This window comes from Adiantum capillus-veneris, chromosome 15 (genome assembly GCF_014529385.1).
Source record: "Adiantum capillus-veneris isolate H3 chromosome 15, ASM1452938v2, whole genome shotgun sequence".
Taxonomy (NCBI): domain Eukaryota; kingdom Viridiplantae; phylum Streptophyta; class Polypodiopsida; order Polypodiales; family Pteridaceae; genus Adiantum; species Adiantum capillus-veneris.
This window is the reverse complement of record NC_140945.1, coordinates 9,555,724-9,574,124: the sequence shown is the minus strand read 5'-3', so window position 1 is coordinate 9,574,124 and position 18,401 is coordinate 9,555,724. Positions and strand designations below refer to the sequence as shown.

Below are 18,401 nucleotides of genomic sequence, written 5' to 3'. Positions count from 1 at the left end.
CCCCCCCCCCCCCCCCCCCCCCCCCCCGCGCCCTCCCACCCACCCTTCCCTTCCCTTCCCTTGCGGACCCTCTCCCCCCTTCTCTCAGCACCCGCATCCCTACCCACGCGCGTTGCACCCACCTGCTCCCGCTACTCTGTCCCCCGTTGCTTTCATTCCCCTGCTCCCGCTGCCCTGCCCCTGCTCTGCACCCACATCCCTTACCCCCCCCCCCCCCCCCCCCCCCCCCCCCCCCCCTACCCCCCCCCCCCCCCCCCCCCCCCCCCCCCCCCCCCCCCCCCCCCCCCCCCCTTCCCCTTCCCCTTTCCCGCAGCCCTTGCGTAGAGAGAGAATGAGCACTCTTTCCCAGTGTAGAGAGAGAATTTGGTCCAAGAGCATAGAGAGAGAGAGAGAGAGAGAGAGAGAGAGAGAGAGAGAGAGTGGTCCGAGAGCGTAGAGAGAGAAATAGGCATTTTTTAGGCGTAGAGAGAGAGAGAGAGAGAGAGAGAGAGAGAGGTCTCAAAATGGATAGATTACCTCCGCTTCAATACTTCTTGGATGCACCCTCCTTGTCTCTCACATGGACAGAGATCACCAGGCTCATACATGAGGATCTGATTCAGCTAAATACAAGGAGCACATGGATACAGGCGACACAGGAGTTGGGCACGAAGATGGCCTTCTATAGAGAGCATCTTCTCCAACTCACGGAGGACGGCTTTGTGACTAGGCCATCATACATGGATACACACTTATCTCATGGGATAAGATGCGCTATTTGACAGATACGCACATCGTCACATCAGCTCCAGATCGAGACTGGCCGATTTGGAGGGGTGCCGGCAAGAGCCAGGATATGTCACTTATGTAACTTAGAGCTAGACATAGAGCTGCACTACACATGTCACTGCCCGGCATACTATGAGATACGCGGCCGCTTCCACTGCCTGTTCAGAGAAGGGTTCGGACCTTTTTCTAGAGTCATGAGATACAAGGATCAGAAGTGTCTCGGATTTTTCCTGCTAGAGCTGCGCAGACTTAGGGAGAGCTTGTTGAGGACATCAGGGGAAAGACAGTCTCAGAGACGAATCACATAGTTCTTTAGACTAGACGGAGGAGGGCCAACGGAGCAATCATTACAGCAGATCTCAGAGCCTACTCATACTAGAGGTACACTGCTTGACAGAGCCACTGAACTTGGCAACTTTGTAACTTTGTGATTTCCGTACTCAGACATGGTATCAGATTCACCAATTGTAACTTTTTGGTCTCATAGGTCATTTTGGCCTTTTGGAGACGTTTATATAACATTTCATTTCATGTCTTTCTCTCTCTCTCTCTCTCTCTCTCCCCCTTCTCTCTCATTTTATTTTGTACCCAGACATTGTATTAGATCCACCAAGATTGTATCAGTTTGGTCTCATGGGTCATTTTGGCCTTTTGAAGACAATTAATATAGCATTTCATTCCATTTCATTTCATTTGTCATTGGGATTTGAGGGACTCAAGCGACAGTGTGACACGAGGCAAAGAAAGACAAAAGTAAGATGCGATGGGAGAGAGATCGATAAAGAGAGAGAGAGAGAGAAAGAGAGCGAGCGAAAGAGAAAAGGGGGAGACAAAATTGTGAGGGAGAGAGGGGAACTGTATTGTTTTTTTTCAAAGAAAGACGGGATCACCTTGTACACCTCCCCCCCCCCCCCCCCCCCCGAGCGTGCTCCCTCTCTTTCTCTCTCCCAGTCTCCTACTCTCTCTCCACCTGCGACCCCTCTTCTCTTTGTCTCTCTCTCCCTCCCAATCGCCCGCCCTCTCTCTTCCCCTCCCGTTATCACTCTCTCTTTCTCTCCCCCTCTCTCCCTCTTTTACAAAAAAAGGGAGGCACTAGAGATACTGCTAGTGCTTTGTTTTTTTTAAATAGCTCCTCTCCCCCCCCCCCCCCCCCCCCCCCCCCCCCCCTCTCTCTCTCTCTCTGTCTACCCTTGCCACCCTTCCCTCTCGTCCTAATGTGTGTGTGTGTGTGTGTGTGTGTGAGAGAGAGAGAGAGAGAGAGAGAGAGAGAGAGAGAGAGAGAGAGAGAGAGAGAGACTACCCTTGCCATCCTTCCCTCTCATCCTAGTGTGTGTGTGTGTGTGTGTGTGTGTGTGTGTGAGAGAGAGAGAGAGAGAGAGAGAGAGAGAGAGAGAGAGACTACCCTTGCCATCCTTCCCTCTCATCCTAGTGTGTGTGTGTGTGTGTGTGTGTGTGTGAGAGAGAGAGAGAGAGAGAGAGACTACCCTTGCCATCCTTCCCTCTCATCCTAGTGTGTGTGTGTGTTTGTGTGTGTGTGTGTGAGAGAGAGAGAGAGAGAGAGAGAGAGAGAGAGGCGGGGGGTGGATCTCACTCTGGGATGGGAGGGAAGGGAAGGGTGGGTGGGGTGGAGAGAGAGAGAGAGAGAGAGAGAGAGAGAGAGAGAGAAGACATGGGGGAGAGAGGGGTGGATCTCACTCCAGGAATGGAGGGAAGGCAAGGGAGGGATGGAGAGAGAGAGAGAGAGAGAGAGAGAGAGAGAGAGAGAGAGAGGGGCGGGGGGCGGAGGGAGGGGGATGGTGGACTAGAGGGAGACACACGCACAGAGGGATGACAGCACGAGAGAGGGGTGGAGAGAGAGAGAGAGAGAGAGAGAGAGAGAGAGTCTACCCTTCCCTCTTGTTCTAGTGTGTGTGTGTGTGTGTGTGTGTGTGTGTGTGTGAGAGAGAGAGAGAGAGAGGGGGGGGGGGGGGGGGGGTAAAGGGGGAGACAACGAGAGAGAGGGGGGTGGTGGGCAAGAGAGACACACATGCACAGAGGGAAGACAGGACGAGAGAGGGGTGGAGAGCGAGAGAGAGAGGGAGAGAGAGAGAGAGAGAGGGGTTATAGAGTGACTAAGAAAAGAGAGATGAAGAAGGGAGTAGGAGATAGGAGGACTTTAGGGAAGGGATGGTGGTTTCTAGAGGAGGAGTTGGAGGAAGGGAAGGTGGTTAGAGGAGTAGATGGAGAGAGGAGGTGGAGGAGAGGAAGGATGTTGGAGGAGGAGGAAGCACATGGGCGGCAAGAGGAGGAAGGGGAGGTAGGGAGGGCGGCACTCCAAAAAAAAAAAAGCTCGCTCCGTTGACCTTGCTCGAAGATCTAACTCTACATGCTACATGTATCCAATGTTAAAAACCATGTGATTTGTGTAACCGAGCAACCAATTGTTTCTTTGTGGCATCATCGGTTATGACATATGTCTCAAAAGGGAATGAAAATATTGTCTCGTGTTGGTTATGTTCTTGGCTTCAATTTCTCAGACTTTTCAGTTTGCGAGCATTGTCTTTATGGTAAACAAACACAGTCACCACACAAAAGAGGAAGCACTCAAAAGTGACCCATTAGAGTTAGTGCATAGTGATGTGTGTGGACCTATGCCTAACATATCCATGGGAGGTTCATTGTACTTTGTTACATTCATTGATGACTTCTCAAGGAAAGTGTGGGTATATCCTAACCGGAAGTATTATGAAGTTCTTTCAAAATTTTGGAATTTTGTGGCATTGATGGAGAATCAATCTGGCAAGAAAGTCAAGTGCTCAAGGTCAGACAATGGTGATGAGTATGTCACTAAAGCCTTTCAAAACTTTTGTGATTCCAAAGACATCAAAATAGAGTTAACTACTCCATATAACCCTCCACAGAATGGTGTTGCTGAGAGGATGAACTGTACCATACAAGAGAAGTTACGTAGCATGTTGTCTAATGCACAGTTGCCCAATGGATTTTGGGCGGAACGTTAGCAACTTTTGTCCATCTTATTAATAGATCCTAACAAGGCTTTAGATGAGAAGGTATCTGAAGAGCTTTGTTCTGGGAAGCCACCTTCTTACAAACATCTTAGAGTCTTTGGTTGTGAAGCGTATTTCAAAGGAGTTCGAAGCAAGTTGGCTCCTAAGTCAAAGTGTGAGTGCGCGGATGCGGTGCGTGTGCGGAGAGTGAGATGGAGACAGAGTGGGACAGAGAGCAGGACACAGGATGTGGGTGGAGAATGAGTACCATGTGAGAATGTGTGTGAGAGTACCATGTGAGAATGTGTGTGAGAGCTCCTTATTCTTTGTATGTATAAAGAATAAGGAGATAAATGTGGGTAGCCGGACACTGGCCGACGGACACGGGCAAAGCACGGTGAGGCACACCACCTTTACTTAACATTTGGTGAGGCACACCGCCTTTACCTAACATTCTCCCACTAAAGTCTGTGTGCCAATAAGTGGCGAGAAGACTAGCCTACAACTAGTATATACAAGAGGTGAGAGAAGACGACTCTCAACCTATGCCCACTGGCTCACTCCAAACATGCTCTAGTGTAGATGCAACATGCATACCACTACGGCTAGAGCTACGATGACACTCATGATGCAAGTATCGAGTGACGACCTGCATGGCTCCACAATGCACAATGCCAGTGTCAGTCATCGCACGACTGACAACTCCCACTGCAAATGCACCAACCGCATAAGCAAGATCAGGTCTCGAAACCAGAAGGTCACACATGAGAGACCCGAAAGCTGACGAAACATGCACTATGTGTGCCAACCTATCCCTGTCAGCAACCTCAATGCTATATGCATCCTCATCAGGAACCACCTGACTATGCATCACCATGTAAGCATCTTCTGGCAAAGGCATATCTGCTGAGAATGACTGCAAAACCGAAAAATCAGCACCGCTGGAATCACACACAGCTATCTGAAGGACATTGTCGCCCTCAAACGTATCAAATGCATCATAAAACAATGCATCGGTCTCTGGCTCAACTGAAGTCACCTCAACTGATAACTGACAAAGCTGTGCATTCCTAGAGATACCACTGTCTGTGTGAACGTCACCACAAGACAAATGCACAACCTGCTCTCCATGCAGCACATCCACAAAAGAGACACGCCTCGTCTCTCGCTCCAAACATGGCTGCATATACACAGAGACTACACCGCCTCATGTGTCAGAAATATGCCAAGGGTATACCAGACCACTCCTAGCACCTTTGGCTATCGCCAATGATCTCCTATGCATATGAAATGACCGCTCTCCAAGCAGTACACAATGTCCACTACTCTGAAATGACTGACGCACTGAAATGAGATTTTGACAGAGTCTTGGTACATAACGTACATCTCGTAGCGTAAGCAATGCACCGCTAGGTAAAGACATGCATACATCTCCAGCACCCTCTATGTCATATGCTGAACCATCAGCAAACTGCACACAACCAAGTCTCCCACTAGAGAAAGAGCAAAACAAATCACGACGTGGCGTCACATGAAAAACTGCATGCTCGTCTAGTAGAAAACGCGTAGACAATGTGCTATCCCAAGACACAAAGTAGTCTGAAGGCAAGCTAGACTCAAAAGTGACATGTCCGTCACATGCATACTCTCTAGCATTTGTCCTCATAGTAGCACCATGTATCTGCCTCTTCCGCTGCCTCATACGCCTGAAGCAACGACGCCTAATATGCCCCTTGTGGCCACAGTGCCAACATGTCAGTCGCGATCGTGAATGAGAACCGCCTCTAACCTGAAGCGTCTCCATGCCAAAACTATGGCAAACAATGCTCGAGATCACAAGACTCTTCCACCGGAGAGCAAACCATTGTCTCAAGCAAAGAAGGATACACGACTCCTCACTCTTGCAAGAGTGGATACAAAAACACAAAACTGTGTACAAACTGACAAAACCTGTCAAAGTGAGAGTAAACACTCGATCACAAACTATGGCGAGAATCTGGGAAAAATCCGGCAGAGTTTTCCTTGAAAACAGAGCAAAAACTCAAGTACAATCTCTACCATAAACCATAACACTACGTACATCAACGGAGTGACCGCGCATAAGCAAGTGCCAAAAGAGTTGCAATCCGGAAACTTGATCAATGCGAAAACAATGCTCTTAAGAGAGCTCACTGGCACTTGAAAGTGCTCGCCAAAATGCATATATAATGGGCATCAACTATGCACCATAATCGTATGCAAACCCATTCACAAAGACCATGAATCCAAGCACAAAATCACTTGCCAAAGTATCCTGTGAAAACCAATGAAAGAAGCTCCACTTGTGTACTCCAAAAAAAACTGCGTCTCTCAAGAGACCTCTTCGATGGTGTGTAAACGTCTTCGTACTTCGTTGCCCAAATCTACCAAAAAACCCTCAAATCACAAGCTCTGCACACAAGCTCAAATTGCATCTTATGGTTACCATGTGAGAGTGTGAGTGAGAGCTCCTTATTCTTTGCATGTATAAAGAATAAGGAGATAAATGTGGGCAACCGGACACTGGCCGGCGGACGTGGGCAAAGCACGGTGAGGCACACCGCCTTTACCTAACATTCAGTGAGGCACACCGCCTTTACCTAACACAAAGAAATGCATATTTCTTGGCTATGGCAATCCTGGTGAGATGGGATTTCGGTTATGGGATCCTCAAGCTAAAAAGATAGTTCACAGCAATGATGTATACTTCAATGAAGAAAAGATGCATAAGAAGCTTGTGCATACAGTGGAAGTCAAGAGAGTTATCTTCCAAGAAGATGAAGTTTCCACAATAGGGCTGAAGTGCCTAATGTCAGAGAACAAGGACATAATCCTCTTGTAGTACAAGATGTTGTTGAGGGACAACCATCTCAAGCAGTTACTAGAAGGTTTGCAAGAGTTTCAAGGCCTCCTCATAGATTTAATCCCTCATTGGACTACATTATATTGATAGATTGCGGAGAGCCTTCTTGCTTCTATAAGGAAGCCATGTCAATGGATGACAAGGAGAAGTGGGAGAAAGCTATGCATAAAAAAATGGACTCGCCACATAAGAATCAAACTTGGAAGTTGGTTTGATTGCCTAAAGGTAAAAAGGCATTACCATGCAGATGGGTGTATAAGCTGAAAATTACACCTCTTGATAATAAACCCAAGTACAAGGCACGACTTTTTGCTAAAGGATTTAAGCAGCAGAGCAAGGTATTGACTTTGATGGGATCTTTTCTCCGTTTGTCAAGATGACTACTCTATGGTGTGTACTTGTGCTGGTTGCTAAAGAGGACATGGAACTTTACCAGATGGATGTCAAGACGGGCGTTCTTGCATGGTGATCTTCAAGAAGAAGTTTATATGCAGTAGCCAAAAGGTTTTGCTGAGAAGGGCAATGAAGACTTGGTGTGTCAGTTAGAAAAGACTCTTTATGGTCTAAGATAGTCATCAAAGGAGTGGTATCGTAAATTCTACTTGTTCATGCTCTCTCAAGGTTACAAACGTAGCGATATGGACCATTGCCTCTACACTGAGTGAGCTAAAGATGGTAGTTTGCTGATTTTGGTCCTTTATGTGGATGATATTGTCGGGAAATGCAGGGATGAGATTTTAGCCTTGAAGTCAGAGTTACATGCAAGCTTTGAAATGAAAGACATGGGTGAAGCAATCCATATCCTTGGCATGCGCATTAGGTGAGACAGATGTAAGAAATTGGTCTATTTGTCTCAATCTGAGTACATTGCTAAAGTGCTCAAGCATTTCAATATGGAGAGGGGGAAGGCATTGAGTACTCCATTGCCTTCATATGTGAAACTTTCTAAAAATGATTGCCCTGAAGACGAAAAGGTTGAAATGGCACAAGTGCCCTATTCATCTGCACTTGGGAGTTTGATGTATGTATGATCGCTACACATCCTGATATTGCTTTTGCAGTGGGAGTTGCTAGTAGATATATGTCAAATCTAGGCAAAAAACATTGGGAGGCAGTGAAAGGGGTTATGCGATATCTGAATGGTACAAAATACATGTGCATTTGCTTTGGAAGAAAGGAAGCATGTGTCATGGGCTACACGGATGTAGATTATGCAAGAGACTTGGACAAGAGAAGGTCCACTTCAGGCTATGTTTTTAAATTCACTAGAGGTGCAGTTTGATGGTGATCTGGTTTGCAAGATTGTGTTACCTTGTCTACTACAGAGGCTGAATATGTTGCAGCTTCAGAAGTTTGCGAGGAAGCTATATAGCTTGGTTGGCTAGTGGGAGCCTTGGGAATCAAAGTTGAGATGCATGTGTTACATTGTGATAGCCAAAATGCTATACAATTGGCAAAGAATCCAGTGTTTCATGCAAAGACAAAGCATGTGGATGTGAAGTATCACTTCATTCGTGAGGTGCTCGAGGACAAGCGATTGTAGCTTGCCAAGATTCACACCACTGAGAATCCTGCTAATCTTCTAACAAAGGGCTTACCCTCAGAGCGGTTTGCACATTGTCGGGCACTAATGGACATTGGGTAGATGATCATGGTCATTGTCTACCTGTACTGTATGTATATATACATTGTCACCCCAGCTTAAAATCACATTGTCCTTTAAGTGGGAGGTTGTTGGGGTGGTAAAGCCCAATTTGCCACGCCTAAGTGTTGGGCGCCCGGAGACTAACCGGGAACTAACACTGACCATTTATTCTACATAAAACAATAAGGACTCATAACCCTAACACTATTGTGTTGGGAGTCCACCCAAACCTGTGTCTCCTCTCTTCTTCTCTCGTCTCCATTGCTACACACACACACACACACACACACACGAGGAGAAGTAAGCTCTCTCATAATGCTATTTGTATCACAGAAACTCTGGAAATCATTAGAGGCAAGCCCTTAAGCTTCATTTATGACCGATCTTAAATGAATGAAATCCATCTCCATGTGATGGAACAGGAATCACCTCTATATTTGATGGATACACCCAAAACTTGCGACCTATGTCATGTATAAAATTGACAAAATGCCCAACACTACTTAGTCATTTGATAGGCACATACCATACACACCACCTAGTGATTTGGTAGGCATAGGCCACACACACATTTGAATGCACTAGATCTAGCTTCTCAAGCTTCTTCGCTTTGACATATTAGAAAGGCATGCTTCCCATACATACTATAGCTTTCACTTTCTAATCCAAGTTCAAACTCACAAAAAATTTGAAAAAAGTGTCGGCAGACAATATCTCAACAAAAAACTATCAGAGAAAATAGTCAAATATTTGGCAGAGTTTCAAAACTCAATAGACAATATGTCAACCAAAAAACTATGATAGATAGACACATAAACCAAGTTGAAAACTATGGAAAAAGCTCTAACCAACTTTTGGTAGAATTTTGGCAAGATTTCGACATAAAACCCAAATCATAACAGCCATAAACAATGAGTAGACATTGTGTCAAAATCTGAGCATAAAGTGAATCACATATGACTCATAACAGTGTCAAGACAACTCAGCTACCAAGCACCTAATCCCCTATGTGCATCTTTTATAGCGAGGCCGCAATAAAGGGAGCTCCAGTTATCTACTCCACCTCACATTGCATAACGTGACCCCCAACGATCAGCTTTGAAAAACCTTACCATAATCTTTGGAAGGCTAAGTAGACATGACTCACACTACCATAAAACACACCACATGTGCGTATTCCACTTGTAAGCCTCACTCAAAGAGCAGTCGCCGTGTGACATTGCCCTTAAACCAAGGCTGATTTAGACTAATAGCTTCACACATATCCGGGCGGACACGACGCGGAACATGCCCCTTCGAATTCTTCCGAGCTCGAGACGAAGAATCAAACTATGGCAGAGGATGCTGAAGGTCGATTCAAGCGAGCCATGGATCGCCTCTTTTCGCCTGCGCCTCCCAGGTGATTTCACAATTTTCTGCTCCTTCGCGTCACACACACGCGCGTCACACACACACACGTGTGTGTGTGTGTTTGCGCATGCTTCAGAGGTTTGGAGAATTTGTGGTTCTTTTTGCGTAGTTCTATACGGTATGCCCAAGCATGTCAGCTCATATTGATGGAGAAGGAAATTAGAATCATGTCAATCTTAAGCATCCGATACATCACGTTTTTTCCGTGGCTTCATCTGACAGTCTAGAGCTGTTGGGGAAGACATTGGAGGGTGAAAGGACGGTGGAAGCGGGGACTTGCATTGAAACATTGCATTTTTTGTTCGTGTGTTGCTATTGATTTCTCGCTTGGAGTGTCCAAGCCTATAACAGTGGTATCAGAGCTCAAACGATTCTTCTTCTACAAAGGATCTGATTCTTTCTGCAACACACATGGGTTCTACCAGGGGATCCTACAGAGCTAACACTCTTCGACTACTCATCTGCGGGGAGATGAAGAAAACCCAAATACAAGCGGGGGAACAAAGGAAGCCAACATAGATATCAAGGGAAGCAAGGCTCCTTCTGATGCCTCGGGAGACCATGGCAAATTTCCAGCTGGGGATCTCGACAAGAAAGGTATCGACGTCAAATGGAAGTTGACATGTGTGTATGAAGATTGATTGAGTACTCTAAGGACCTAAAGTATTTGAAGCACCCAAAGAATCATTCCCTTGACGAGGTTCACTCAAGATGGCGGGAAGCCGTCCATTCACTTATGAAGTTGGCAATGAATCAGGATTCAGAAAAGTAGAAACTATACTCGCAGAAAGAGTTTAGGGAAGCTCTTGACAAGAAGGTCAATCAGTTGATGAAAAGCACAAAGCACTGTTAGAAGCAAACCAATAACGTTGCATCCCCTCTGGAGAGTCAAAAATCAGCACAATGTCATCAGCATATAGTAACAGCGGAATCCATATCCCTGCTATCTGAGCCTCCCTGTCTCCCTGACGCTCTACATAGTCCGAAAAGTAGGAACCATACTCGAAGTCGCAGAAAGAGTTTAGGGAAACCCTTGACAAGAAGGTCAATCAGTTGATGCAAACACAAAGCACTGTTAGAAGAAAACCCATAACGTTGCATCCCCTCTGGAGAGTCAGAAATCAGCACAATGTCATCAGCATATAGTAACAGCAGAATCCATGTCCCTGCTAGCTGAGCCCCCTGTCTCCTTGACGCTCTACATAGTCCGAAAACTCATCCACATACATCCCAAAAAGAGTTGGGGATAGGGGACATCCCTGTTTTACTCCAATGGTTGAGTGAACCATGTCAGACATTCCCTCAGTGGTGCGTACCCGCCCCATCACTGTCCTATATAGAGCCAGAATACCCCATATCAGCTCTGTAGGCACACCCATGTCCTATAGTCTCCGTATAAGTCTGGCTCTCGACACTGTGTCAAAAGCTTTGCGGAAATGCACAAAGCTACAATAGATCCTCTTGCCATGGTGTCTATCCTCCTCAATAATAGCTTTGAGTGTCAAAATCTGGTCAATAATAGCTCTGAGTGTCAAAATCTGGTCAAGGGTGGAGAAACCTCTCCTGAAACCTGCTTGCCCCGATGCTCTTATGTCCTCTCGCTCTGCGCATCTGCTTAGCTCCTGCTCAAGAATGGATGCATACAACCTAGCTAATGTGTGACCAACCATGATGGTGCGATAATTCTAGGAATCAAGGGATCTCCTTACTCGAAAATAGGCACAATCGTAGACATACTCCAAGTCTTCGGGAAGCCTTCATACATGGCTCGATTAAACATCATAGCCAGGAGCTCTGCAAGCATGTCTCTGGCATGGATGAAGCGCTCTGCTACCTGACCATCAGGATCATGTGCTCTCCTTGTCTTCATCCTGTCAATGGCTTTCCTTACCCTCTCAGCAGTAAAGAAAGAACATGTCGCTAGGCATGTCTCTAGTGGGTTCGTTAAGGTGGTTGACCTGATGCTGTGTAGAGAGATGTGGCATATTCCCCCCATGTCTCAGTGGAGGTGACCGTTGGTGGTGGTGAATGCTCATGGAATAGCCTCCATGCTTCGCCTGAGTCCTGACTTATAAATAGCTGATACAGATCCCGCTCTAGCTGAGATAGATAAGCCCTTTTCTTTCGGCGCATTAGGCGGCGAAAGATAATCCGTGACTGTCTATGTATACCCATGAGCACTTCCCTCTGTAATTTGATCCTCATCTCTCTACACTCCTCATGATACCAACTGTTCTGGGGCATGCCCCCAAATCGTCTCCGTGTGGACTGGCTGTGGGGGTATGCCTCTGATGCTGCATCATGGAGCGTCTCTGTTAGTATTTGAGTGAGTTCAGCTAGTGGCCGTCCCGGCTCCTGGGTGCATAGCTGCCTGTATATCTCATTCATATACACAGAATCCGTCTCCCCCTTGAAGGTATACCGAGTGTGCGTGGGGACCTCTCCTAAAGGAGCTGTGCTGAACTGAAAGGTCAGAGTGAAAGACAAGATAGCATGATCAATTGCTACTCCAACTGGCGTAGTGCCCACCATGAAGTCCTGAAAGAATGGGATGAGACCTGGCTGGGCCATAACATAATCCACTGTGTTGGCACCATGTCGGTGTGGAAAGCAAGTAAAGCCCCCAGTTGTTGAAAATCTTTGTAGACCATTTACAATGGCCAATCTATGTGTGGTTCCCAGTATCTGCCATATTCAGTGTATTCCTCATCTTGTGATAGTCTGGAAAGGCCCATCTCTGCGACGTCGAGCTCCCTAAGCATCTCCTCGGAAGTATCATAAAATATTGTCTGGTGGTGGGCAGTCTTGGCATTGAAATCCCCTAGTATGATAATGTCACCATCCTTGGAAAACTCCCATATGTCATTGTCCAAAATAGCAAAGGGAGATTGTCCTCTAGGTGATGCATATACTGACGTACTCGGAGGAAAGTAACAAATAGCAATGTAGAGGTTTCTGCCCGTCTCTGCCCTGAGCCTCACCCACATGTATCTAGCCTGTTCATCCTTGTGTGCTATATATATCAGTGGCTGCAACTCCTCCCTGAATAGAATTGCCACTCCCCTCGAGCCCTGTCCTCGATCATCGATGCTCCGATCTGGTCTCCTGTCTGCAGGCTGTCTTCCATCTATATCCACTCACCTGTGGCATGGATTGCCCAGGTGCTTGATGCGTCTCAGAGTAGAAAATGATGTCTCTCTCCATGAAACTATCCTCAAAAGGCCCCCACATCAAGATGGAGTGACCTTTACAATTCCAGGTTGCCATCTTTAGTGTGGTCCCATATGTCTCGCACCGTCATGCGGAGCGTCGCTCCAATACCACCACCTTTCTATCCCTGTAAAAAGCAATCTTCCCCTTTCTCTTGCTGCTCTAATTTCCGGCATTACTTCTTGCATATGAGCAATCTGCGAGAGGGTGATGTCATCTCCAAGAAAGATGCCAGTCTTCTTTAGAGTCGGTCTCTTCTTCAAGAAATCCTTCTTCGCTTCCATGGAGGGGAAGCGGAGAATGAGTGCCCTTTCCTTCGAGGTTTCTCCGTTGCTCCCACTTTTCTTAGTGCCCACTCTCCAAGCCCTCATATGCGTCTGCTCGTTAACTCCCACCAGAGTCATGAGTTCTTTCACCTCTTTATCCACATTGTCTTGGTCTCTGAGGGCACATATCCTTACGTTAAGGCCTGCACACGTCTCCTTTGCTCCTCTTCTAGAGTCAAGTTGATGGTGGTTGGTGTGGAGGTGGGGGTTATTTCCTTGCCTTTCCCCTTCTTGACAATCTCGATCCATTTTTCGGCCTTTTCTGCTTTTTGTTGGGTCTTTGTGATGACATCTACCCACGAGGTCGTCATTTCTTTTTGTTGCTCCCCACCTTCTTTGATGGCTTGCACCTTGTTCCTTAATCGTGTTAAGGTCTTCAATGACAGAGGGTTGAAGCTTTCCTTCTTCGAGGACTTTCTACGATCGCACCTCTGCAAGCTCTTTCTTGAGTAGTGCGATTTCCTCATCTTGGGCCTTCACACGATCCTCGAGTGTGTATATCGCGCTTTCCGATACTGCGACGCGTGCGTCGAGTTCGTTAATAGTACCTTACTACCTAAGAGATGGACTCGCTCAATTCTTCTTTGCATTTTTGGATGGCGTCCTCCACTGGGTCATCCTTGCTATTTTGCTTTCTCATGATTGAGAGGCCGCAGCAAGAGAGGGAGAGGGGCACAGAAGTGAAGTGAAGATTTTTTTATTTTTTATTTCTCTCCTCTCTACGCGTGCACGCTCTTTCTCTCTCTACGCTCGAAGGTTTTAAGAGAGAGAGAGAGAGAGAGAGAGAGAGAGAGAGAGAGAGAGAGAGAGAGAGAGAGAGAGAGAGAGAGAGAGAGAGAAATGAAATGAAATGTTATATTAACGTCTTCAAAAGGCAAAAATAACCTATGAGACTGGAGCGTTACAATGTGGTGAATTTGATACAAAGTCAGAGTAACAAAATGAAATGACAAAATGATAAAATAAAAGTACTATGGGATCCTAAACTGGTAGGCGTGAACTAAGTAGCTAGCTGGGGGTAGCTAAATCACAAGTCACAAGAGATCTAGCATCGGTCGCTGTCACAAAGTGATGACGTGGCTACCGACAGCAGAAACTGCCAGAAACCCTAAAAATCATGCAAACCCTAATTTTTGCCAAAAACCCTAATTTTACAAAAAACCCTAAATTTTGGAGACCCTAACCCTAACTGCTGGCTGAAACCCTAAGTGGCTGGAAACCCTAATTTATGGCGCCAGTGCAACGTGGCAGCAGTGTACGGCTTTTTCCGGAATTTACGGAAGCTGGGGAAAAGCATTGAGCGACGCAATTTTTGCTGGCTTTTGCTACGCAAGGGAAAATTGAGAGAGAAAAAGAGAATTTGCTTTATTTACTTGCTCTCATTGAGAGAGAGAGAGAGAGAAATTGCTTTTGTTCTGAGCTTTTGGGGCTCTGCTTCTGGGCATCCCTTGTAACATTTAAATACGCGGATTAGGGATCACTTCTCAGAGCATCTGGACGCAGAGTCTGAGAGTGAAACCCTAACCGCTCTTTGTACTTTGACAATTGATTTAATACATAAAGAAATACCGAAAGGGGCGCCAGTCTTTGGGGCCAATATCTCTAGGGACGGAACTCCGTCGGGCCAGTGCAAATCTATTGTGATCTGTGAATTGTGGTGAAGTGGTTATTTGGTGCTGTCGCGATTGATTCTTGACTTGGAGTGTCCAAGTCTGTTACAGTCGCTAGCGGATCTCATCAATCTCCTCCATGGATAGTAGTTTGACCGGGCGTCGTGCATGTTGGGCCAAAGTGATCCGAATCCTTTGATGTAGCCTCTGTCGATGCTGTGTAGTCCTGCGCAGTCGTGAGCGTCTCGATCTCCCCAGCTCAGTCGCTCGATCGATCAATGTACCTTTGGTGTGAGGCGACAAGATCTGCTGTGGTAGTAGCTCCTCTGGGTGTCCAGTGTCTCCTCTAAAGAAGTCTGTGATGTGTCTCTGAGACTGGCTAGCCTCTCCTCTCATCAGACTCTCTTTGTGTCTGCGCAGCTCGAGCAGAAACAAACCCAGGCATCTCTAATCCTCGTACCTTATGACTCTGGAGAGTGGTCCAAAGCCCTCTCTGAACAAGCAGTGGAAGCGGCCTCGTATCTCGTAGTAGACGGGACAGTGGCATGTGTAGTGTAACTCTGTCTCAGGCTCCATGTCACACAGGGTGCATGTCCTGACCTCTGCTGACACTCCTGTATATCCGAGTCTCGATCCGCAGCTGGTGTGAAGATGTGCATATCTGGCCAATAGCACAGCGTATCCCATGAGACAAGTGGATGTCCATGTATCTAGGCCTCGTCACAAAACCGTCCATCATAAGCTGGAGAAGATGCTCTCTGTAGAAAGCCATCTTCGTGCCTAGCTCCTATGCTGGGTGTACCCATCTGAATCAAGTCCTGGCGGATAAGCCTGGTGTAACAAACTGCTGACGTGTCAAAGCCTAAAGAATGGAGTCAACTTACAGATGCGGCCGAGGGGCCTGAACTGTCACAAAGTGATGACGTGGCTGTCCGAGAGCAAAAACCCTAACCCTAATTTTTGCCAAAAACCCTAACTAATGAAACCCTAATTTTGGAAACCCTAATCCTAAAACCTGCAAACCCTAATTCTGGAAACCCTAATCCTAAAACCTACAAACCCTAATTCTAGAAACCCTAACCCTTAAACTGCAAACCCTAATTTTAAAAACCCTAACCCTAAAACTGCAGAAAGCCTAACCCTAACCCTAACCCTTAAGGCAGCAGGGAGATTTCCGAAAATTGCGCTGTCTGATGACGTGGTAGGCTGTACGGATTTCTGTGATTTACGTTGGCAGCTTTTTGGCTTTGCTTTTGGACCAGATGCTTTAAAGTTTGAAGGCTTTTCACTGTATTTGCTTTTTAGGCCAAGGGCCTTTAAATATGAGGTTAGGGCTCATTCTCTGGCATGCTTCCTGGAGAAGGTGCAGAGTCTGGAGTACCGGCTTGTAACCCTAACCCTAAGGACAGCAGGGAGATTTCCGAAAATTGCGTTGGCTGATGACGTGGCAGGCTGTACGGATTTCCGTGATTTACGCTGACAGCTTTTTGGCTTTGCTTTTGGACCATATGCTTTTAGATTTGAAGGCTTTTCACTGTAATTGCTTTTTAGGCCAAGGGCCTTTAAATATGAGGTTAGGGCTCATTCTCTGGCATGCTTCCTGGAGAAGGTGCAGAGTCTGGAGTACCGGCTTATACTGTGTTGATGCAATATAAAGAAATACCGAAAGGGGCGCCAAGGTTTAGGGCCAATACTCTATGGGGTGGAATTCCGCCACTCCGTGTTGCGTGTCCTCTCTTTCTTTTAGTTCAGTCGTTATTGAAGTGTTAAAAGTTTGTTCAGTCTGTTCTTTTCTATTGGCACGTGGTGCCCGTCTTGTGACAGTGGTATCAGAGCATCAGGCGTGTGCATACCGGTCCTACAAAAGAGCACACAAAAGCTATTGGAATTTTATTTGAGGGGTCTCTAACCCGGGCTTATTAGCCACTCCCACCCATACTTCATCGCGCATCGGGCACGCTCCCTATCTTCACCGCTCATGTCTTACAGGGTATAAGCCATTAAGATCACTTGCAAGAGAAGGATCCAAGATTTGTTTCAAGCTGCTGTTTTTCTTAGAGACAGTACCATGCAGATGTTGATAGCTACCAAGCAGCATACTCCAAGTACTTGGCAAGCTTTCAAGAAAAGTTTTGCCCGAAGTTATATGGTTTCTAACATCTTCCTTCGGAGTGCAACTTCTGGCAGAGTGGGGTATCCTGAAATGCTTGCCATGGAAACCCTAGCAGATTATAACTTGAAATTTCTCGATATCTCCCAGTAGATGTCTCTTCACGAGCAAGAGATCGAGTGTGATTGCTATCTTGGGACTACCATCGCCACCAAAGAACATTGTTTGTCCAAGAGCTGATGGACCATGCTGTGCTCGACGACGACCTTATGGAAGAAACCTAACCCTCATTTTTGGTGCAGGTTTCAGGATGGAAAGTCAATCGACTTTTTGAGCTCGGCTAAGGTCGAGATTGCTTTATAAGTTTGAGTTCTTTTTTATCTTGTTTGGTGATCCTGTTTGGAGTTTGTTTGAAATGGATGATATCTGTTTTGAACCTGTTTTGGTGCCGATTTGATTTGTTTGACTCTGGTTTGATACTGGTTTCAATGATTGGTGATTTTACTCCCGAGTGGAGAAGTGAGAAATGATGTTTGAGAATGATTGTTCATACTCATGGCCCGGACCCTTGTAGTTATTTGCGGGGGGAGTATTGAATGATTGAAGAGTGTTGTTTTTACTCATGGCCCGGACCCTTGTGGTTATTTACGGGGGGAGTATTGTTGTTGTTACTTATGGCCCGGACCTGGATGGTTATGCGAGAGGAGTATTAAGAAGTCTGAGCAGTGGTTACTCTCAGCACCTCCAAACGACGCAAGCTGCGGTCTGGGGGGCGTTTGGTTGTAAAAGGCCTCTATATGTCATGGCCCGGACCTTTTTAGGTTATTTGCGGGAGGAGTGATGAGGGAGTTGTTGAACAACTCATGGCCCGGACTGGGATGGTTATTTGCGGGGGGAGTGTTCATCGGCGGCTTTATATTTCTATGTCTTGTAACATGTATATGTAAGCATTTGTGTTGCATTGTGATGTGCCAACTACTGAAAATTCCTAATTGGATGAGATTGCATGGGTATGTAATTTTAGTGCATCAAGACACCCGTGGAAGATCAGTACGGTCTGGGTGTGATGGCTACTAGAAAGGAGAAGCTAACTCCTTGATCAAAACAGCTGAAAGGAGAAGCTAACTCCTTGATCAAAAGAGCAGAAAGGAGAAGCTAACTCCTTAATAAAAAGAGCAAACTGATTGTCCCTCGGAATGTCCCTCGGAATGACCCTCGGAAAGTTTTGAGCTAACTTGAGTTGTTTTGCAGATATGCTGTAATCGCGGATGATTACTCTCTTTCAAGAAGGGGAGCTATAACAAACTGCTGACGTGTCAAAGCCTAAAGAATGGAGCCAACTTACAGATGTGGCCGAGGGGCCTAAACTGTCACAAAGTGATGACATGGCTGTCCGAGAGCAAAAACCCTAACCCTAATTTTTGTCAGAAACCCTAACTGTTGAAACCCTAATT

At 46.4% G+C, this 18,401-nt stretch overlaps 1 protein-coding gene across 4 annotated transcripts in view; it reads left to right on the top strand.

The window, feature by feature from the left end:
• The first annotated feature begins 9,528 nt into the window (after nt 1-9,528).
• Nucleotides 9,529-18,401, top strand: part of LOC147440246 (C3HC zinc finger-like protein) — a 70,669-nt gene continuing 61,796 nt past the window's right edge. For 3 of the 4 annotated variants that reach the window (XM_086530033.1, XM_086530034.1, XM_086530032.1), the window contains exon 1: nt 9,529-9,680. In XM_086530033.1, coding sequence (XP_086386159.1) covers nt 9,613-9,680 — 68 coding nt within the window. In that variant the 5' untranslated portion in view covers nt 9,529-9,612. Of the gene's footprint in view, nt 9,681-9,754; nt 10,289-18,401 lie in introns of those variants that run through there. The other variant, XM_086530036.1, reaches the window with a different exon arrangement.